Raw genomic sequence first — 23,387 nt, forward strand, 5'->3', positions numbered from 1 at the left:
CTGAAAATGGGACTTAGCTGTCATGTGCGTTTATTAAATTATAAATCGGTCATTTCAAGAGCTGTTTTCAGCATTAGTTATGCCTTGCGTGTATTTTTAAATCAATTAAATCTCCTTATATAATACGTTACCATGGCTGTCTGTTTGTCTGTCCAGGATCTTAAATCACCTGTAGCTCTCAAACCGTTTTACCCATTTAACCTGAAATTTGGTACCCATATAGTACGTGACATCTACTATCCGCTTTCGAGGTGATGATTGGACTCCAAGGTTATTCCTCTTTTTATTTTATTTTATTGTAGAATCAACTCCTGGCATGGCCAGCAGAGCGGACATGTGGCACATGTGTACGGGCGCCATTCTCATCCTTACCACCTTTGCCATCACTTCCCCTACCTCTTCATATCTTAAATCATTCTTGAGGCAGATTGAAAACTTAAAGGCCCAGCTTAAGTGAAAAATTAAAGAAAACGTGCTAAGTAACTGCAAGACAAACACGGACTTAATCAGTTTTAACGCGAAAGGATACCGACGGAAGAAGAGAAGAAGTGAACCGCTAGGGTGGAGAAAAGAAGAGCTGCTTAGTTAACAGCAAGCGCATCAACCTCTGAGCAAATGAATGGTAAACATATAGAGAAAGAAAGAGGATGAAAACTAGGAATGGTCAAGTCAAGTGGATTCACTGCACATTATCGTGCCGTATGTTGTTACTGGTTGTAATATGATACAAAAAATATCAATTTCTCTCCGTATTCCTGGTTGGCATTATACTTTTGATCGCCAGTGTCGTCTTCTTCTTTTGGCTGCTCCCGTTAGGGGTTGCCACAGTGGATCATCTTGTTCCATATCTTCCTGTCCTCGTCATATTGCTCTGTCACACCTGTCACCTGCATGTCCTCTCTCACCACATCCATAAACCTTCTCTTAGGCCGCCTTCTGTTCCTTTTGCCAGGCAGCTCTGTCCTCAATATCTTTCTCCCAATATACCCCTCATCTCTCCAAACCGTCCCACCTGAGCTGACCCTCTAATGTCCTCATTTCTAATCCTGTCCATCCTTGTCACACCCAATGCAAATCTTGGCATCTTTAACTCTGCCACCTCCAGCTCTGTCTCCTGTGCCACCGTCTCCAGCCCATATCACATAGCTCAGGGGTTCTCAAACTCGGTCCTGGGGGTCCACTGTGGCTGCAGGTTTTTGTTCCAACCAGCCTGAGACTCCTGTGCTAATTAAGTCAACTGTTGTTTCCCAGATTCCTTGTTTTGGGAAAAATATACAAATTAGAAAACTAAGTTTGGTAAAAAAAAAAACAAACAAAGTAGTAAAATGTACTAAGCAGTTATATGTATTTTTTTTCTTTTTAACCGTTTTTTCCATCTTGATTGTCATTCTACTTTTCTAGGTGTTCTAATTGTTTAATTAATCCGTTATTTACTACTTTGTGGGGCTGACGCTAAAGCAGTTGCAGCCTTTCACGGTTGAGTGTTGTTTGCTGTTGTTTCTGCTCTGCTTGTTTTTAATTGTCATTATTAAAATTCAATGAAGGGAACAAACTGCACAGAGAAAGGGCGAAATATAATAAAGAGAGTTAAGCATTTAAATCCATAGCAAAAACAGAAATATTTATAAGAAAAGTTCCTTATAATTGTACAATCATGCTGCTGTGCTTTTCTGAATGTAGAATAAAAGATAATAAAACCAGCTAATTACATGAGATCAGTGCTATCAGGTGTTGTCACCGATTAGGAATCTGGTTGGAACAAAAACCTGCAGCCACAGTGGACCCCCAGGACCGAGTTTGAGAACCCCTGACATAGCTGGGCTCACTACCGACCTGTAGACCTGCTCTGTCACTCTTGCTGATACCCGTCTGTCTGTGGTAACGCGCGGGGACGCGTCTTACCAAATTTAAGTGAAGCAGCAGCATTTATGTGGCTATAAGAAAGTCTACTCACCGTTGGTGTGTTAAGGGCGCTGTCGTAGGAACGCGGGGCCGTCTAGCGGGTGAGCGCTGTGAGGCGGGGTGTGTTTGGACACACGTGGAGCCGACATTTGATTGAGACAGAGATGGGGATCCCATATTGTTAAAGAAATTATTTTACTTACTGGTGAGTCAGCAACGAAGCGTGCTTGAGCTCAGCATAGCCGTTGGCTGTACCAGAGGGTTGATACGCGCGCGACCCGCAGGAGTTTTAAATACATAGTTGCTCGGGGCGGGGTCTACCCGGATAGGTACATGAGGTAGACGTGTTGGCAGATTGGCTGGACAATCTTGCCGGTTATATTTAAAGAGTTACCGGCCAACGGGTCGTCAGTGGACCTAAGAGCGAGGTAGGAATAAGCACTGCTGAGCTATTTGCAGGAGCAGTTGTAATTTTGGCGGCTTTTGTAGATAGAGTTATATATCTCCTAGTGATTATTTTTGATGGAGGTATATATACTTATTTGGTGCTGAGATAGTTTTTGATTTTGGGTTTGGTGCAATTGTTTTTTTTTTGTATATACACACTTGTTTTTGTGCATTCCTGCTGGAGGAACATCTTGAACCAGGGATAAGAGAAGACAACCTTCATTGTTGGAGCGTGTGTGTGTGTGTGTGTGTGTGTGTGTGTGTGTGTGTGTGTGTGTGTAGTTTTTGTAGGAGTGCACTGTTTTTGTAAATACACCCTATTTTTCCTTTTTGTTTGTTTTTATTTCTTTTTGAAGTGTCAGTGTTGAAGGACTGTGTTTCAAAGCCCACCTGACACTACTGCATTTTGTGTGTACAGCACTCTTGTAAATAAACTTGCACCATTCACCCTTCAATTTTTGTCTGTGTCTCATCTCTCCACTGATCCCGCTCGGTTCATGAACTATCCGATGTCCAGAGTGTAGGCTGGGGCCACTTCTGACTACACGGGATATCACACTGTCACAAATCACTCCTGACACTCTTCCTCACCCACTCTTTTCTTCCTCTCTCGTTTATTTCTTTACATTTTGTTTAAATGGACACTTTGGCCTGAATGCCGAGGTTTAATTAAAATAAGAAATTAAGACTTTGAAATCCTTACAAGTGAGTCATCTGCATTTAATCCAAAAAGTGCTTTTCTTTAGCATTAAATCCATCCATCCATTTTCCAACCCGCTGAATCCGAATACAGGGTCACGGGAGTCTGCTGGAGCCAATCCCAGCCAACACAGGGCACAAGGCAGGAACCAATCCTGGGCAGGGTGCCAACCCACCGCAGGACACACACCAAGCACACACCAGGGCCAATTTAGAATCGCCAATCCACCTAACCAGCATGTCTTTGGATTGTGGGAGGAAACCGGAAACCCATGCAGACACGGGGAGAACATGCAAACTCCACGCAGGGAGAACCCGGGAAGCGAACCCGGGTCTCCTAACTGCGAGGCAGCAGCGCTACCACTGCGCCACCGTGCCGCCCTAGCATTAAATCAATGGGTTCTAATCAAGAAAAAAACCTGCAGCCACTACAGCCCCCCAGTAATGCAACTGAGGACCCCCTGAATTAGAACAAATTGTCAGTCATGTGTTTAAATAATTGCTTTAGTGAGGTGGGAGAATGGATTAGTTTGTTAGAAAAATGGCTGTAGGTGGCACAGTGTTTCGTTGTGGCCTCACAAATCCGCCATCCTGGGTTTGTGTCTATTTGGAATTTGCTTGTTCCACTTGTGTGGGATTTTTCTTCATGGTCGTCTCCCCTTTTTCCTTCCTAAATCCCAAACGTGTGCATTTTAGGTTAACTTTGTAATAGTCCTCACTGGCACTGACTCAAAACAAAAAGGACAGATGTCATGACTTGAGTTACCATAGGTGACAGAGTGGTCAGCTCCTTGGGCTGCAGATCTTTGGACATTTTGGACGCGAGTTGCGTTTGGGGGCGTCTTTGACAAGCCTTGGGTTCTCCTCCCTGTCTTTCCATTCCTGTCGTTTGTCTGTTGCTTCACCTCAAAGTCAATGGTTGCTTGAGGAAATCCTTTCAATTGGCCCATTTGAGTTTGTGTGCCCACGTGTGCCCAGTTCCAGGCTTGTAACATCCTTACACCAAAACTGGTTTGAAAATAGGTAGATGATTTCATAGGAATGTGTTTCAGATATGCGTGTAAATAATTTATTTATTTTTCTTTTGTGACATATTTGGCCATTTTTCAGTTCTGCCCAAGTTTGATTCCAAACCAGGCAACAATCTCTCTGGAATTTATTCCTTCCTCCATTTTCTCTGAGGATTCTGCTTTTATTAAATATCCATGTATTTTAGGTGGTTTTGTTACTCTAAGTGCGTGCCTGGGGGTATCTAAGGGTCTAACTGGTGGCTGCTTTGTATCACTTTCTGCAATGAAAGGCTTTGCATCGAGGTAACCCTTTTAGAGAGAACACTAGCTGTGCCCTGCGGCTCCACCCGCGTAGTAATGAAACAGGACAAACTTTAAAAATCAATAAAAAGGTGTCACTTGTATTGAGAAGAATTTATATTGATAGCTTTCATATTCCGAGGGCCTCTTGATATACAGTAGTGTTGGTTTTGCTATCGGGGTGAGAATGTAGCTGTGATCTCTTTGCCAAAAATGTACAAAGTTGGGAAGGTATCTCTAGCCAAGCAGAAGGTCGGTCAAATGTTGGCACTGTATATCTGATCATGTCCGGCTCTGACGGGAGAGCGTCCCCCACGTGGGGAGAAAAGCACATGGCCGTGATATTTCTGCCAATGAGCAGCTACCCTCTAAACACACGTAGCTGTGATCTCTCTCTCTCAAAAACGTCAAACATTACTCTTTAACAGTCTGTAGATGATAATGTGTGCTGAACAAATGGGTATCGCTAGCTAAGTGGAGGTGAGGTGCACTCCAACACGTGGCGAGAGGCAGAGCAACTCGAATGGAGGCTGGCGTGTGAGTGAGGAGGGTCCTGCCCAGCTCTGAGGTCCTGCCTCCCCCTCCCCTCGGCCCGCTGCACGTCTCTCGGATTCGCACAAATAAATCGGTGCCACAACCAAACTATGACACTTAGCGCAATGAGAGAAATCAACTGGAATGTTCAAGCAAATGATAGAAAAAAATAAAACTGATCTAAATCTGTTAAGTAGTTCTGTCATGAAAAGCAGACAGACAGACAGAGATATGTTGAATTTTATATATATATATATATATATATATATCGAGATAGGTTCAAAAGTGAACAGGCTGGGTGGTCAACTTTAGGCAGGTGAAGTTGAACTTTGGAGCCACATTTACTTAACTAAATAAATTTAATGTCTCTGATTCAAAGGAAACTGAGAGCTCATAGGCATAATGTTTGGCTGTAATCCCAGATGGCCTTGACTCTTGACGCCCTGCCATGCCATACTAAGTTTAATCAGTTTGTTTAGCAAATTAAGTGATGACTTGCAGTTAAAGCCTAGCAAATTTGCCCATTATATTATGGAAATTGCTCTTTCATTTGCAAAAAAAACCAGTAAAACACTCATAATTCATTGGAAAGATAATAAAATTATACTGTAGATGTATGAGGTGATGACATGAAGTGATATTTTAAATTGCCAGGCAGACAGGTATGCATTACACTTCATACACATTTTATAATTCAGTTCAGTCCTTTGTTTAAAAGTGCCCTTCCACTCATGTGACAGTAATGACCCAAAAGCCTCTGAGCCCAGCGTGCTTTATGATATTTAGATACGGCGTGAAGAAGACGCCGACCAAAAACATTATGCAGTCATTGGAAAATATGCAGAAAGTACAGTGGGCACAGAAAGAAGTTAAAGTGAATGTTAGCAAGCTGGAGGTGGCACAGATCTGAAACACGCTGTCTGTATGTATGAGATGTATAGATTTAGATTTCTGTGTATGTAATAATATACTGTCCATGTATACAGTGTATGTGTGTATATACAGTATATTATATAGCTACAGTCACATGAAAAAGATTGGGAACCCCTCTTAATTCTTTGGATTTTTGTTTCTCATTGGCTGACTTTCAAAGTAGCAACTTCCTTTTAATATACGACATGCCTTATGGAAACAGGAGTATTTCAGCAGTGACATTAAGTTTATTGGATTAACAGAAAATATGCAATATGCATCATAACACAATTAGATATAAGTGCATAAATGTGGGCACCACAACAGAGATATGACATCAATACTTAGCTGAGCCTCCTTTTGCTCCTTTGAGCCTCCAGACGCTGTTCTCCTTTAGCCTGTGATGAGTGTCTGGACTCTGGATGGAGGTATTTCTGACCATTCTTCATACAAAATCTCTCCAGTTCAGTTCAATTTGATGGACAGCCTGCTTCAAATCATCCCATAGATTTCCGATGATATTCAAGTCAGGGGACTGTGACGGCCATTCCAGAACATTGTACTTCTCCCTCTGCATAAATGCCTTTGTAGATTTCCAACTGTGTTTTGGCTCATTGTCTTGTTGGAATATCCAACCCCTGCGTAACTTCAACTCTGTGACTGATGCTTGAACATTATCCTGAAGAATTTGTTGATATTGGGTTGAATTCATCCGACCCTCGACTTTAACAAGGGCCCCAGTCCCTGAACTAGCCACACAGCATGATGGAACCTCCACCAAATTTGACAGGAGGTAGCAGGTGTTTATCTTGGAATGTGGTTGTCTTCTGTCATGCAAAGTGCTTTATGTTCTGACCAAAATAACTCAATTTTTGTCTCATCAGTCCAAAGCACTTTTTTCCAAAATTAATCTGGCTTGTCTAAATGAGCATTTGATACAACAAGCGACTCTGTTTGTGGTGCGAGTTCAGAAAGGGCTTCTCTCTGATCACCCTGCCATACAGATGTTCTTTGTGCAAATTGCGCTGAATTGTGGAACGATGTCCAGATACACCATCTGCTGCGAGATGTTCTTGCAGGTCTTTGGAGGTGATCTGTGGTTGTCTGTCGCTATTCTCTCAATCCTGCCTCTTCATGTGCCGCTCCTGTATTTTTCTTGGCCTGCTAGACTTGCTGTGTTGGTTTAACAGCAACTGTGCCTGTGGCCTTCCATTTCCTGATTCCATTCCTTACAGTTGACACTGACAGTTTAAACCTCTAAGATGGCTTTTTGTAGCCTTCCCCTAAACCAGGAGACTCAACAATCTTTATTTTCAGATCTTTGGAGAGTTGCTTTGAGGATCCCATGCTGTCTGTCACTCTTCAGAGGAGAGTCAAAGGGAAGGAAGCACAGCTTGTAATTGACCACCTTAAATACCTTTGACCACTCATGACTGGACACTCCTGTCTATGAAGTTCAAGGCTTGACGAGCTCACCCAACCAATTAATCAGCATTGAGCAGCGACAGGCATTCAAATCAGCACAATGACAAGGGGACCCACATTTGTGCACAGCCAGTTTTTCACATTTGATTTAATTTCATACAACTAAATACTGCGTCACTAAAATCTTTGTTCAGAAAACACCGCAGTACTCTAGGAAATGAAAGACATACCACTGTTATCTTTATTATTGAAAGGAGAGTCGATTATTATGAAAGGCTGAGAGGGGATCCCAAAATTTTTCATATGACTGTATAAATATATATATATTTAATACAGTATATATATATATATATATATATACATACTGTGTGTTTGTGAGTATATATATATATATATATATATATATATATATATATACTTGAGTATGAATAAACACATGTATAACATATTCACACAGTACTGTTCAGAAGTTTTAGTACACCCCCATTTTACCCCTTTCTAAAAAACTGGATCAGTTCAGCTCCAGTGAAAAACCCAAAAAAAGTCCAAAGCTAAGTGCCAAACTGCCAGAGGCTGGAAAAGGAAAATCCAGGGGCCTCATGTATAAATGGTGTGTACATACAAAAATGTTGCATACGCCCGTTTCCACACTCACGTCAAGGTGTATAAAAACCAGACTTGCCGTAACCTCGCACACATTCTCATGCCAGCCTCAGACCATGCGTACGCACATTTCTGCTCAACTTTGTAAATGGGCAGCTCCCACCGTCAAAGCACTGCTACTGTTTCTGTGTCATTTCCCTTTGTTTTTCATATTCGCATCCATGACTCCGGCTGTATCAAATACACCAAAATTAATTTCATATCGTTTACAAATTGAATTCACTTGATTGTAATCAGAGATTGTAACAATAGATTGGTGAACGGAATGGCCAAACTATTCCAACTACCATGGATGCTTTAGTGTTGTTAGAAATGGAAGAATCAGAAGAGACCACATATTTACAGATGACCACAACTGGCTTGTAAGAGTTTATTTCGATTTCCCAGAGCTCTCCTCCTGGCGCTGTGTGCTGAACTGGTGTCAGCTTTACAAAGGCAGACATTGAGGAGTTGTGCTTTACCTGCTCCTGTGCTAGTTATGTCCACTGTCGGGTTTTTAGCCACAACAGTTTTTCAATGTGAACTGGCTGACCGATTGGGTATTTCTCAGTCATCACTGAGTCACACCATGCCAGCTGTATGGGATGGTGTCATCAACTTGTCATCCAGATATATAAGATTTCCTTAACTGTGGTTGAACAGGCAAACATCACAATGCAATTCCCAGCAACATCCAGTTTTCCAAATGTAATCAGAACAGTTGACAGAACGCACATTGCTATGAAGGAGTCTTCAGAGAATGTAGAAAGCATTTCCGCTCTACTAATGTTCAAACATCTCATTAATGTTGTGGCGAGATATATAAGTGTCTCGACAATAATTTCAGCAGCTCACTGCTCAAACGATGTAAGCCCCAAAATTCTGCCACCTCCTCCGGTGGCATTGGCACTCAGACAGTAGGTGGCAACTTACCCTATCACATCAGCTTTGATATCTGACCACTTCTTTTTTTTTTTTCCATTTTGGGCACCATACAATTTTCTGAACTTTTGAGTGCCTTCATTGTGCTGTACCATCCATCTGTTTCCTTTTGCTTATACCGCTGCTTAAGCCACCAAATAGTTTGTTTTTCCTTTCCACAAAAACTTCACTGGGCAGGACCACAATTTCATATTCACTGAATTTCTTCATTTTTTACATGTGCTTTTGAAATTGTCTTTAAAAAAACATGAATGGAAGGGGCAATTTCTATTGATTTGCATATCCAAATAGGTGAAATTCTGGAAGGAGTCGGGGTGGGGCTGTAGGCACACGCATGTGCGTTACAATTCATGTTAATTGGGATTTATAAAAGAAGGGGCGGAGATCTTTGCTTACACAACTTTTTATGCGCCTGAATGTTTTTGTGCGTACGCACATTTCTAGTTTTGTCTGTACTCCATGTTTTAGTGCGAATTCTATGCAAGGCATTATACATGAGGCCACAGCTTGCGAAAAATGAAAAATACTGAAGTTATACAAAAAGTACTTTTTCAGGGAACAAGGGATGCAGCAGCAACACACAGATGTTCTCCAGCAATGCAAGTTAATTAAGTATTAAATGTTGGTGCACACAATTCCTGCAGGTGTCCCAGCTTGTTTTTATTACCAACAAACCCACGGGCTTTACAAAAGCAGGGTGGAGAACAAATAGTCTCTCTGGCTCCGAGTCAGTTGCTTCAGCCTTAGAGAGGACGAGGAGCTCAAAGTAGAGCAGCTGTTTCTTCGCATTGAAAGGCGCCAGCTGAGGTGGTTTGTGGTGTCCCTGGGAAGGTGGGAAGGAGACCCTGGGGCAGACCCAGGACAAGCTGGAGAGATGACATCTCTCTGCTGGCCAGGAAACGCCTCAGCAGAAGTTGGAGGAGGTGGCAGGGTAAAGGGAAGTCTGGGCGTCATTATTTAGACCCTGATAAGCAGCAGAAAGTGAATGGATAAAACCAACTGTGTTGTTACTTCCTCTGAAGTATTATTTGGACAGTACTACTATGAAAACGGTGAGAAGAAGCCATTTAACAAAGACAGACAGGTCAGCCATTATAAACCCCTAAACAGTGTAGGCCTTTAGAGAAATTGCAAAGAAAGCCAAGTTGTCAGTGAACAGACCATCAAACGGAATTTGGGAACCGACGGGCACAGACAGGTTTGGCAGATTCAAAGCCACAACCGAATGAGAAGACGCATTTCTAAGAGGCAACAGCTTGCGTGTTGGACACCTCACAGGACAGCAGCCTCCAGTAGAGCTCAACAGCTGGGCAGTAGCCACATCTCCGTTTGTTCATTTGTTCTGTGCTTTAACTTCTCAGTGCATTAAGAGGGGCTGCGGTTCCGGGGAAGCCTCATTTTCTTTTCATGGAAATTTAGCAGCGGCTGTACCTGTAGCTCGATGTCAGCTTTACACTGTTCAACGTGACACTTGCCCACTTTGACCTGTGCTTGAAGCTGTTGTCCTGGTAGGTCCCATCTCAGAAACTTGTCTGCTGGTTTGGTAGTGGCTTTGGGTCTACCAGAGCTGTTCCTGTCAGGAATTTCAAGGTTCCAGAGCTTCACAGTTCCTTTTGGTGGTGACGGAAACTTTGCAATGACACATTGGCTTGCTTTGCAGTCTCACACACACACTTGTAAGGCATTGTAATTGTCTGCCAGTCTGGCTGTCTTCCTTTGGTAATTCTCCTTTTCCTCTGCATTATTGTCCAAAATAATGTGTAGTGACGCCGATTGTCTCAAGCCTGCTGTTGTACAGCCAGACGGTTTTGTGAGTAATCAGCCAAAGCTGGGACACTCCTGCAAACTGTTTGGGTGATCTTTTCAAGGCTTCATGGACTTCCATTGCCACAGAAAAGCTGTAAGTTGACAGCCCATTACTTGTTTTCTATAACTCTGAAAATTACTTTTTCTCAGGTGTTGATATCCTGATTTTTTTTTCTTAATTTCTAGCACTTTACAGGAAATCAGTTCAGAGTTTGAGTTCTCTATAGATGCAAAATTATGAATTTATAAAATATGAAGCAAAATTCTGAATTGATCAAGTATGAATTTTCTGAACCCATCTTTCTTCCTTCTTGTTTTCCAGGTCATCGTTTTAGGAGCCAAACAGAATGGCCTTCCTGAGTTTTATATAAAAAGACTCGAAGCAATTGAAGTAAATGACAACAAAGAGCCCACGATACTAGAAGACATACCCATCGGGGTTTGTTAGCAATTAAGATGGTAGTCCTGTACCTTCTGATGCCTTGGGTATCCTGGGTGCTTTAGTGATCATAGTTAAGGAGTTGGCATTGAGTAGTCGAATTTTTTCAGTTAGAAAATTGATTGTCTTAAAGATTGCAGAACAGCATATTTCTATTCATATTCACAGTAGGTTTACTCCAAATCAGATTTCACAGTCACGGTCACGCCAGTGGGACACTCAGTCCTGGCCAGAGTTTCACAGCACTTCCTAACAGCTACAACATTTATTTCTATAGCACGTTGTCATACAAAGAATGCAGCTCAAAGTGTTTCACAAGCTATAAAAAATAAGAATATGAATGAAGAAACAGCATACCATGCAAGTCATAGATCAAGTCCTTATTTATAGATTTGTTTTCAAGCCTCTAATGGTTGTCCTCTAGTAGGTTTAGAGGGCCAGGGAGGACAGAAAAATGTTTAAAAAAATTAATAATAATAATAATCAAGGGGTGCAATGCTAGAGAGAATCTGCAGGGGTGCAAAGGCCCCCACTAATGCCTGTCAGAAGTCAGGTTGTAACGAGGAGGACACTCGACGTCTGACCGCGCACTGGCCTGTCCAGTCCTCGCATCCCTGAGCAGGACACTTGCCTGGGCCCCCACTGTAAAGCCGTCTAATATTAATAATAACTGATATATGCTCTGTATCTGGACTTTTTGTCCAAGTCTCTTAGAGTAAATGAGTTGGCCACATCCATTTTAATGATAATAGACTACACCCCAGATGGGAGTCCATGTTTATCCTGGAGGATTTAACTTCCTCTGGTGGTCCAAAGACTAGAAACTCATCCTTGTAAGGCTCTGTGCACGTAACCCGATGATGATGATGATGATGATGATGTGACTTCCCAGCCTGAGCTGGCTCCTCTCTTGCCTCCTGATGCTGAATGCCGATGGAGGTGTAATATTATGTATGCGCCCTCCACAGACACTCACAGATGTCAACTTGGCAGCTGCAGGATGCACAGCAGATCGTGACCATTCATCTTTAGAGTGTAATGCACAAGTAGACTGCACAGCTCAAGCTGAACAAGTACATGCCCTTCTTATTATTTAATCAGATTAAATAGGTGGATAGATTAGTCTGGTCTGAGAAATGAGGATACTGAATACAGAAGTTAATAATAAACACACAAAGTGAATGGGCCGTGTCCGTGTCTTTCAGTTTTGATAATTGTCCTAAGGTGTTGTACCGTGTCTGCCATTATGAATGTAGTGAGAAGTCAAGCAAAATGACCCTTTTTATTGGCCAACTAAAAAGATTACAATATGCTGCCTTTGGAGGCAACTCTGGCCCCTTCTTCAGGCGAGATGGAATAAGTTTGGATAATGTAATAGTAATAAGCAGGTTTGGCAGTGAGGCTCTGTGGTGGCCCAAAATGACAACTTCATCGCATAAATCCCAGCCTGGGGACTCTCGGGTACCTCCGAAAACCTGCTGACTTTGCTTCACCTCGGGTTCTGCAAAAACAAGATGTCCAGGAATGTCAGCAAATTCAGTGAAATGCATGTAGATGAATGGGGAAGGAATGGATTGTAATGGTGCAGTGGTCTTTGAGGTGTCCTCGAGGTCCAGAGAAGCATCTCCCAACTGTGCTGGAATGATTATTGTGGCCACAAATGTGACCGGAACTGTAAGGCAACAGTCCTAACTACTGCGCCGCTCTGCCTCCATAAGCCACTCTCTCTCCTTGTGTCTCCTGAGCTCCTGGGACTAGCGAACACCAACAGAGTCTGTCGCAGGGGATCAGTGCTATGCTGTATATGCAGGGGTTTCTTGCTAAGCTTTATTAAATGTCTACATTTACTTATTTGAATGATGCTTTTATTCAAAGCGACGTACAATATTTATGATGCAGTTGGTTACACAGTGGAGTTGTGGCTCTGATGGTAGGGATCTACGCTGGCAATCAGAAGGTAAACTCCAGGAGCGACTCCACTCCACTGGGACCCTAACCTGCAATCGCTCCGTCCTGGCTGTGAGCAGGGGAAACTCAGGGGTTGGTGGCAGGATTGGCACTCCTTAAACGCTGCTGCAGTGTGGTGCTGAGGTGACACCCGAGCGCATGCGCCCAGCCTCCCCCGGTTCCATTTCTTTTGGTTTTCCCATTGGAGCCCAGGCAGGTGAAGTGACCTGATCAGGGTCACACACCTCCAAGCCCAGCTCAGGCCAAAGGACTCCTCCAGACGGTCATCTTAAGATGTTCTGTCCAGACTGTTCTGAAGATGTACAAGAAAATGGGAAAGACGGAGGGTCAGAAACATAGCGGGCAGTCGCCGAGTCAAACATCAAAGGGAGAACACCAACCACTGGAACCCAAGTCTGCCCCCTACAGTCTGCGGGACTGGGCCTAATTGTGGCGTCTGTCTTCTATGTGTTTGGTGCCTCCTAGGACATGACCGAGTCTCACACGTGCTGAATTTGTCTCCGTTCTACTTACTGTATGTACCCAGTTGGTGTTCATGTGTTTAATAATCAACGGGATTCCATGAAATGTCCTCATAAAATCGTCGTTAGAAACACAACAGAGCCGGCCCTGACAGCTTACCCCTTTCTAATTACAACATGTCAAGGTTAGACTGGCTGCCAACGCTACCACACACCCAGTAGGACTTTTCATTTGTGACAAGAAAAAAACAAATCTGCACCCAAGCAGGAGAACAGGTTTGTCCAGGTTGGCGGTGCCCGGAGTGATGGCGTGGCAGCTTGTTGTCGTCATAGCGCTGCTTACGGATTACTGAGGGTAACCTGCAGAAATAAGCGTCACAAAGCGGACCGCCTGCCTGTTTGACATCCACGAGTCGTAGTCCTGGGCGCAGCAGCCTACTCGTACACCGCCAACTGGGGACTGAGTGACCAGACAGCCGCCATCACACACGAGTGGGCTTTACAGGTCTGACGGAGAGAATAACTTGGAGGTCAGTGCACAGTGAAATGTGTAAGGATTTGTTTTAAATGTCATGAGGAGAGCTCCGGAAATAAATAAATAATAAATAGACGAGGAGGAAGAAGGTTAACACAACACCCCAAGTGTGCCAGGAGATGACGGCGAGATCAGCAGATGTCCTGCAAACAACAAGACCGGACAGTCGTCACATACACAGAAATCTCAAGGATAGTAGCTGAACCTCAAAGAGAGAGGAAGAAGAAGAGGAGTGTGACAGTGAAGACTTTCATTTACTAAATTAGATATCTGAGTGTGTAAGCCAATCGGAATAAATGTGTGTGCATTAATCAGCATAAGACGGACCTCAGCTCTGACAGGCTGCTGTCCGGCCTCACTGAAGACAGAAGAAAGGATGCAATGGACAAGTTGTCTCCTACCTGATTTCGGACTTCAAGAGCTTTCATCGAACTTGTCCTAGTAGAGGATGAGCGCCCTTCTTTAATTCAGAATTTAACTTCTACACCAAGTGTCGCCGTCGACGGATCTCCGAGTCTACTGACGTATGGCCGCCTGCTCGCTGACTTGTCGATAACTGCGGGCTCTGCATGCTACTTGCTCTCCTGTCTGAGTGAAGTGCAGTGGCCAGGGGGCTTCAGCTCCAGTCCTGGGGGGGGCCGCAGTTTCTTAATTAGTGTCCTGTTTTTGCTGCTAACTCATTTCCTTTGAATTCATTTTAATTGACTTGTTTTTTTAAGATTTGTTTCTCAGAATAGAGAGTGACCAACAGAAGACCACCTCAGTCAGGGTCTCAAACTCCAACCAGCTGCTTAATGAGGCGCCGAATCTCGTTGTTCATTAAACTCGTTCTCGTTCTGCTCTCATTGTGCCATGGCAGACATTTCTGAAATTGTCGAATTTCTCTTTTCTGATCAAATGTTTTGGGGTCCTGAGCAGATCAGCAGTCCTGAGACCTCCTCCCTTTTTATTTTCAGATATTGTGTGATGGTCACAGTCTGCTGGTCCTGTTTCGGCTCATTTTGTATCTTGTTATTGTTTGGCTGGAGTGAAATTGCTTGAAGTTTGAGGCCCTGACTTAGGTGGTCTTCAGTTGGTCACACACTTCACATTTCATTTCTGTTTGAAGCAATTCTGAGGAACAATTGAAGATATTCTGGGGAACAAATCTTAAAAAAAACAAGTCAATTAAAATGAATTCAAACCACTGGGGCCCTACGGGATCAGAGTTGGGGACCCCCGCTGTAGGCAGTGTGGCCATGAGCCCCTCGGTGACAGAAGGGCTGTTCCTTTCCAGTCTTTATTCTCAACATGCTGGCCTATCTGACAGCCGAATGTAAAAGTTAACGGCGTTCCCATTCACACACCCCATAATGCTTCATTATGAGTGCTGACCTTTTATTGTAGCTTGTGTGCTCATGGTGGTCATTTTGAAATTGGATTTAAGTTAATTTCACATGAGGGATGCCAGATTTAGGGTTAGGGTCATTTTATTTTGCAATCTAAAGCCCATTATATTCTACTTACGCCACCGTCTTTGTATTTTTCTTGCACGTCTCCTCAGTAAAGTGGGAGGATTTACATCTTAGAATGAACCGGTAATGAGCTGGCATCCCATCCAGGGAGGGTCCAGTCAGGAGTCGGAGCCGAGTTCTCACTCATCCGGAATGCAACTTCATACTTGGAATAACAGGCTTGAAAAAAATGTAGCAACGAATAATAAAGAACCAGAGACCACCGAGAAAAACACTCCATGTCTGTGTTAAGATAGCAACTTGCACTTCAGTCCCCCTTAAAATATCAGACATTACAGAATGGACAGGAAGCCCAATGGAAGTGCATCTGAGACGCCTCAAAGTGACATTCAGGCATTTTGAAACAACCCTCAGTTCTCTTAATTAAATATTTTAACGTGTACTTCACATATCGTGGAATCAAATTGGAGGTTTAGTGTAAGACATGCGACAATTTCTAATATATTAATAATCTGAGGTTAGCTCAAATACATTTTAAGATGTCTCAGGATACTTTTCTGTTGTTTTGTGTTTATTCTGTTGTGTGGTCAGATAAATGGAGGAAAGGCAGTGAGAGAGAGATGTGAAAGGCACTATATAATAGGTAGATAGGACAGGAAAGGCACTGTATGACTGACAGATAGGAAGGATGGGAAAAGCAGTATATGATAGATAGGTATACGTGAAAGGCACTATATAATAGATACAGCAGAGAGATAGATGGATACAAAGGCACTATCTAATAGATAGACAGATAGACAGATTTCAAATTTCTGGGCTTTTCTGTGTGACAGCACCTGCATTTGTGTGATCGCTACAGATGTTCAATGGCAACAAGTGACAACACAGAGCACATGTCCTGACACTTGTGATCCCCTAGAGAGACCCCAACAGGGCTGCCCATCATTCCTACGACTCCCATGCAGCCCTGTGGGTGTCCAAACTGGAGTCGTGCCAGAGGGATGCTGCCACCCATGTGGCTCTGGGAGGGAGGCAGTCTCTCATTCTCTCATTCTCTCTCTCTATCTCTCTCTCTTTTTCTTTCTCTCTCTTTCTGCTATAATGGCCTCCTGTCTGGGCTCCATTATATTTATATTTATATTTATATATATACAGTATATATATATATTACACTAGCTGTGTAAGCCCATGCTGTAAAAAGCCCAGGCTCCTGGTAACTGTTGAAACCGTCAGAAATAAAATTAAAATACAGAGTTGGCGTTTTCATTTTGCCGATGTGCTCGCCCCCTTTGTCTATCAGCGGCTAAGCGAGTTTGTCTCTCGTTTGTCTTTCCTCGGCGGTTTCACTTTGCCGATGGAGTCACTTTCTTTCAGCTTCATGCTGTAGCCTCATCCTTCGTTCTTCTTCCGACTCGTTCACTTGGGGCCGTCTTGCCGGCTCTTTCAGTTTCATGCTGTAGCCTTGCACTTCTGGGCCGGACAGACAGACACACGTAGACGTTTATATATAAGATGTGACTACTACTGTACTGTATACAGAAACTAAATCCATAAAAGGTATTTCTTTCACATCCAGATGCTGACATTAAGCCATCTTAAGATCAGAGGGCCCAGACCCCCTAGATTTGTGTCAGCCCCAATTTAGCTGTCTTGACCGATTCTTAAAAGAAAAAAGAAAAAGCAAACGTGTCCCCTATTTGAGCAGAACTAACGTTCTTATTGAAGACATCAATTACACTTTGCACGCCTTCACTTCCACAGAGTATCAGATGTGTGTGGCTTAGTATTGCGAGACAATGCTGACAGCTCCCTCCCCGAGGCTGGCCCATCTGTCATTGTCACAGGACTCAACATGGCACTCAGTGTGCGCTGGCACAGTAACCTTTCATTACATTTGTGCCAGTAATACCCAAGCACTTGCCCTTCTACAGAATATCAGGCATCATGGGGTTTCCTCCCACAGTCCAAAGAGATGCAGGTTAGGTGGGCCGTCACGTCATTCTCCAAGCCACTTAATACAGAACGGTGGCCTTGGGGGGGTCTGGAGCCTGTGGGATGCTAAATTGTTCCCTGTGTGTGCCTTTGCCCTGTCCAGTGATGGCTCCTGGGGTAGGTTGGCTCCAGCTTCCCTACAACCCTGTGCTGGATGAAGTGGGTGTAGAAAATGGATGGATGGATTAAATTGTAGATCAGAGCTCCCCAAATCTGTCACAAGCATACAGCCACGTGAATTCTTCAAGTATTTAAGAGAGTCAGGAACAGTCACAAAATGCAGCAATTAGAGTCAAGAAGCTGGTCCTCCCCATGGAAGTCAACTGCATTTATGCGTTATGGGAAAACGAAAAGAAGCAGCTTTCCAAAGTTGACTTGCAGATGTACAGGAATGTGAAATCTTCACGTGCACTCGTAATCTGGATATGCGCCGCCATTTGCTACGCTTAATCGAACGCTTTATTTCCGTATTTATCTGCCAATTCAGGACTGAGAACACGATAGTGCGCTGTACACGCATGCGCGATCTCGCACCAGCCGCTCGACCGTAGTTTCTTAGCGCCGTGAAGAAGAGAAAGACGCCCTCTGCAGCCAGGAGCGGGGACGAGCAGCCCAGCATCGGCAGCTACGAGCGTTAGCTTGTACAGTAAACGCATTTTGAGTGCGTGGTCAGTGATTTGCGGGCACTGCAGCCTTTTATGATCTGAAAGTCTCCGTTGAACCTCTGGAGGTTGTTGAGGCGAGTTAAATATTTGGGTGCGTGTTTCATAATAACCGAAAGGGCGAATAAAATGTGAATCGTCATAAACCAACCAACCGATGAATTCCAGCTAGCAACTGCACCGAAACACCCCCCCAACACCCATACACACAACCTTGTAGTTGGGACCGCAGTACGCGGAGTGGCGCAGTGGTTAGTCGCCTTGCGCATTCAGCGTCCAGACTACGATTCGGGTCGCTTCCACGTTGGGCTTACGTAGCCGCGCGCGCGTGAGTGGACCCCGCGATGGACGGGCACGCGCACAGGCAGAGGCAGGCCGGTTCGTGCCTTACGTCCCATACTGCTCGGGTTGGCTCCGGTACCCCCAGAATTGTTTTGAGATGATAAAGAGAGGTGACGCACCATGGGATATGTGATTCAATAAAACGGTTCGGAGAATACGTGAGTTAAGATGAGTAGACCGTTTGGAAAATGATACCTGAATAAATGACACATTTAGAGACCGACGTGACGTGACGCGACGCCTCAGGGCTCAGCCCGCCACTGTGGCCGTCGGATGGTCGCGCCGACCCTGCCAACCCCTTCCCCCGCCCCCTCGTAACTTTACTTTCACTTTCCGCGAGTGCAGCGCAGCACAACAGAGGAGCCTCCCCGATGTGTTACCCACGGCCGGCGTGCTTTTAATGCGTGACAGCCTGGTATGTTGCCTTGTTTATTTGTTGGTTTATTTGCTTAATTATTTGTTTGTTTGTTTCGCCCCCTTCGCGTCTCCTCACCTTCCTCGCGTCGTGTTGCACTTGAAAGCCTTCGAGTGTTCGCTGAGCAGAGCGGCACTCGTCTCGCCTTCTTGACCATCGCCGTCCGGACCGACTAAATGCTGCAAGGCCGTTACCGAGGCTCACGTGCCCACCGTGGGGGCTGCCGGGGTGCGTTCGCGCTCAGGCCGCTTTACGAGGCTCCTGTACGGGCGCGGGGACTCCGCGTGCCTCGGGCGCTTTAACGTTAACGTTAGGAATGCTGCCGGCAGGTTAGAAACGTTCAGCTGCCGGGATTCCGTCCCGTTGTTTGTGTCTGCAGAGCGAAGAGTCAAACGACCGACTCGATCACTCGAAGGTGCAGACAGGTGGGCAGCGAATATGCCAGGGGCATAGCAGGGTGCGCAGACTCCGCCAGCGTCCTGGGGCTTTGCAAAGTTTTTACGTTTGTTTTCTTTATTTTTGATCACGAAGTCGGACTTTTTTTTCTTGTGATTTTCTAAAGCCCTTCGAGTCGCAGCCTTATGTATGAAATGCGCCCCGCGAGTCCAGGAGGATGTCGTGGTCTTCTTCTCCTTGTTGATGTTTAGAGCCTTTCACTTTTTTCCCAGTTGTGTTAAAATCATTTCCATGAATGTTTTCACTCATCTGGCAGCCCTCAGTATCTCAGAATGACAAATCAAAAACAAGAGGGTGGACATTTTTGCAAACTTATTAAAAAATGGTAACTGAAGCATCTCAAGCTTTCAGACCCTTTGCTGTGCGTGTGTCCCCCATTCTGTTGATCACCACTTAGATGGCGTTTGAAGTCCACCTGTGGTCACTTCAGTCAGCTGGACGTGATTAGGGAAGGCACAGGCCTGTCTAGAGAAGGTGACCAGAGGAACTGCCAGCACAGCTTAAAGAGACGATTGGGACGAGGTGCAGATCTGGGGAAGGCTGCAGCATTGAAGGGTCCCAAGAGCTCAGTGGCCTCCATAACTCTTAAATGGAAGACATTTGGCCAAACTGAGCAATGGAGGGAGGAAGACCTTGGTAAGAGAACTGACTGAAAAGCAGGTGGTCGCTCTGGCTGAGCTCCAGAGAAACATCTAGAGCTGTGATCCTTAGCCTTTCTTGAGTCACGGACCCCTTTAGGAATCTGATGAATGCGGTGGACCCCCTTCCCCAGAAATATTCACATAAACACAACTTTGCAAGCAATTTTATTGACGTTTGATTAATAAATCGATAAACCTGCAGACCACCAGGGAGCCGCGTGTCTCTGGCAAAGGCTGGACAAGGTCAGTGTCTGTCTGCTCCTGATGCTCTCGTCGTCACTCTGGCCTCCTCAGACTTAAAACCACACATTCAGAAGCTGAAGGCCGTGGGCTTGCGGTACAAAACGACAAGAACCCGCTGAGCTGCAACTGTTTACTGCCCTAAATAGGAAATCAGACTTGGAAAATAAGATGAGCTTGTGTGCAAGGGTCACGTTTTAGTTACGTGTATTTGTTCCCATTTTCAAAACAAGACGGAGAAAAATGCGGTTATTTCAAAAACGTCGCACACTTGCATCGCCACATTGAAGCGGTGCTGGGTTTCATTTTTCTGTCTTTTTCTTGTTTTCATTCGGCTCTGCCAGTGTCACGATGTGAATTATGGCAGAGGGGTCAAGGCGTGGGGGTCCGGTGCACGTGTGGCGTTTAGCAGGCGGCACAACATGCGAATCGTTAGGCACGTGCACAAGCAGCAGGAATTATGAACATGTATGTGAGTGGCACACGGGGACAACTGCATGTGTGTGTGTGCGCCTCTCGGAAGAGCAGCACGGGCAGCTTTAGGTGGTCTTGTGCCTGTGAGTTTGATAAGTGAGGGGCCGCAGGCTCATGGAGTTTGTGTGTTAAGGAGCTGCTTTAGAGTGCGGGAGTCATTGATAACTCTTATCTAATACAAATACTGTAATCTGTGCAGTTAGATGTTGGTTTTATGAAAATGAAGATAACGAGAATAACGGATCCTCAAACATGTTGTCTGTGTCCTGATTTCTCAATCAAGGTTACCCCTCGCCTGATGAAGGGACCTCCGCTGCCCAGAAAGCTTGCATTTGTAATCTGTTTAGTTAGCCAATAAAAGGAGTCATTTCACCCGACGTTCTGCTTTATCAGTCTGGCTAACACGGTAGGTACAACGCTCTACTGCTGCTGATGTATCAATGGCAGAAGGCAGCAATGGCAGCGGCTCTTTACTGTGGCACCTTAACTGGCAGCGCTGACAGCCGTCCAGCATGTCTTCCCATTACTGCCCAGTTATTGCTCATTTATTTTGAGTTTTCTGGAGGCTTCTCTACAAATCTTCTCTAACGTCTTCATGAATTCCACAGCCCACTTTACTTCTTGCCATAACTTTTGCATTAAGTTGTTTCAGACTTTTACTTGGCCATTCAAAAATAAGACTTGGACTTCTGCCGCTGTCTGTGGTTTATTGGCTGTAATATCGACGAGTGTTGTCATTCTGGAGGTTTAGCTTGGCATGAGTCTGTGCGCCCAGTAGGGAGTGCCAGCTCTGTGAGTGGACCGGTGCACTATGGGAGGGCAGTTTGGCCTTCAATTAAATAACTTAAATAACTTCAAGTATATTCGAGATGTACGTGTGTGTATGTAAAGTAAGTATATGCGCAAATATCATCTATATAAACTGTGTCTGTGTGTGTATATTGGGGCATCTGGCTGGGACTGGAGCCCAGGAGGACCGGAGGAGGGCGTCCGCCCTGGTTATGTCGGGGGCCTCGGGTAAAAGAAGCCCAGCCCTGTAGGGACCCGTGGCCACCACCAGGCGGCGCCCCGGTGCCTGAATATCCCTGGAGACCAGCACTTCCGCCACACCAGGAAGTGGTGGGGGGAAGACGACAGGAGACACCCAGACGGCTTCCGGGTGCGCAGCCGGCACTTCCGCCACACTGGGGGGGGCTACGGAGGAGTGCCGGGGAGCAGCTGGAGCCCATCGGGTTCCTATTTAAGGGGCCGCCCCCCTTCAGTCGATGGCGGAAGTCGGGTGGAAGAGAGACGGAGCGGGAGAGAGGACTGGAGGCGGCCAGGAGAGAGAGGCATTGAGACTGTGAGGCCTGGACGTTGGGGGAACGGTGCTGGAGACTCTGGGGTTTGTGGTGGACGTGACTACCTGTAACTAAACAGTGTGTGGTGGAGCCAACGATGTCCGTCTGTGTGTGTGTCGGGGTTCAAGTTCACAATATATATATATATATGTGTGTGTGTGTGTGTGTGTGTGTGTGTATATATATATATATATATATATATATATATATATATAAGATTGTGATTCAGACTACGAATGCATTGAATGTAATTACCCCGATCTACAGACTGTCAAATAAACGAACCACACGCCGTGGCACAATGTGAGAGGCTTCGCCCGCTGACGCCCGAGGTTCGATTCCCGAGAGGGAGTGCACTGAGTGTGTACGCCTGATGAGCCCAGAATTAGGGCGAAACACGTGTCGCGTACTCTTTGCATTATTTGGCTGTAAAAACTATTTCAACCATTTTTTGATCTGCTTCTCGCAACTGAAAGAGGGCACCGTGGCGGACTTTAGCTGACTTGCTGACCAACCACAAGCGTTACCTGGTAGGTAACCACCGACACGATCAGATTGTGATTCAGACTATGAATGCATTGTGTGTATATATATATATATATATATATATATATATATATATATATATATACTGTATGTGTGTATATATATAATATTCATAGCACTGTGGTGGGCCGGCGCCCTGCCCGGGGTTTGTTTCCTGCCTTGCTCCCTGTGTTGGCTGGGATTGGCTCCAACAGACCCCCGTGACCCTGTAGTTACGATATAGCGGGTTGGACAATGGACGGAGGGATATTCATAGCATCCATGTTCAGAGTCCCGATCTGATTGTATGGGTGGTTACCTACCAGGTAACGCATGTGGTTGGTCTGCCAGTCGGCAAACGTCCGCCACGGTGCCCTCTTCAGTTGCGAGAAGCAGATCATAGAATGGTTACATAGTTTACTGTCAAATAATTCAAAGATATATCTATATAAATATGTAAGTAACATTGTTGACAATCAGAGAAGGGTTGGAGTGTACGGGTGGCCTCCCCAATCCCTGGCTATTAAAGGGTAAATAGATTTCAAGTTGTGAACGGGTTTGAGTCCAAAACAGAACTGATTACAGAGGGAGGTTGTCGGGGGTTTAAGGCAGGTCGGCGGAAGTGACATCATCAGACTCGGACAGAATTTCCCGTATTTAATGTGCAGAAATAACTGCGGACAGATCAGTGTACCCTGCCTCCCCCTGGCCTGGCGTGGAATTACCTTTGATTGGTCCCTCTAGCTGTCTCCATGATGATGAACATGGACTGCTTAGAAACTGTCCAGCAGTAACTGTGATATGGAGGCACCTGATTGTTTGCT

General features: G+C 45.0%; 2 protein-coding genes across 2 annotated transcripts in view; both read left to right on the forward strand.

Annotated features, from left to right (window-relative positions):
• Positions 1–12,240, forward strand: part of ggcta (gamma-glutamylcyclotransferase a) — a 37,118-nt gene extending 24,878 nt beyond the window's left edge. Inside the window, exon 4 of the mRNA XM_039736475.1 lies at positions 10,942–12,240. Coding sequence (XP_039592409.1) covers positions 10,942–11,067 — 126 coding nt within the window. The 3' untranslated portion in view covers positions 11,068–12,240. The remainder of the gene's footprint in view (positions 1–10,941) is intronic.
• Positions 12,241–18,790: 6,550 nt separating this feature from the next.
• The window catches only part of nod1 (nucleotide-binding oligomerization domain containing 1), a 51,457-nt gene continuing 46,860 nt past the window's right edge, over positions 18,791–23,387 (forward strand). Inside the window, exon 1 of the mRNA XM_039737595.1 lies at positions 18,791–18,887. The gene's annotated coding sequence lies outside the window, so the exon portion shown is untranslated. The remainder of the gene's footprint in view (positions 18,888–23,387) is intronic.

This window comes from Polypterus senegalus, chromosome 15, assembly GCF_016835505.1.
Source record: "Polypterus senegalus isolate Bchr_013 chromosome 15, ASM1683550v1, whole genome shotgun sequence".
Taxonomy (NCBI): domain Eukaryota; kingdom Metazoa; phylum Chordata; class Cladistia; order Polypteriformes; family Polypteridae; genus Polypterus; species Polypterus senegalus.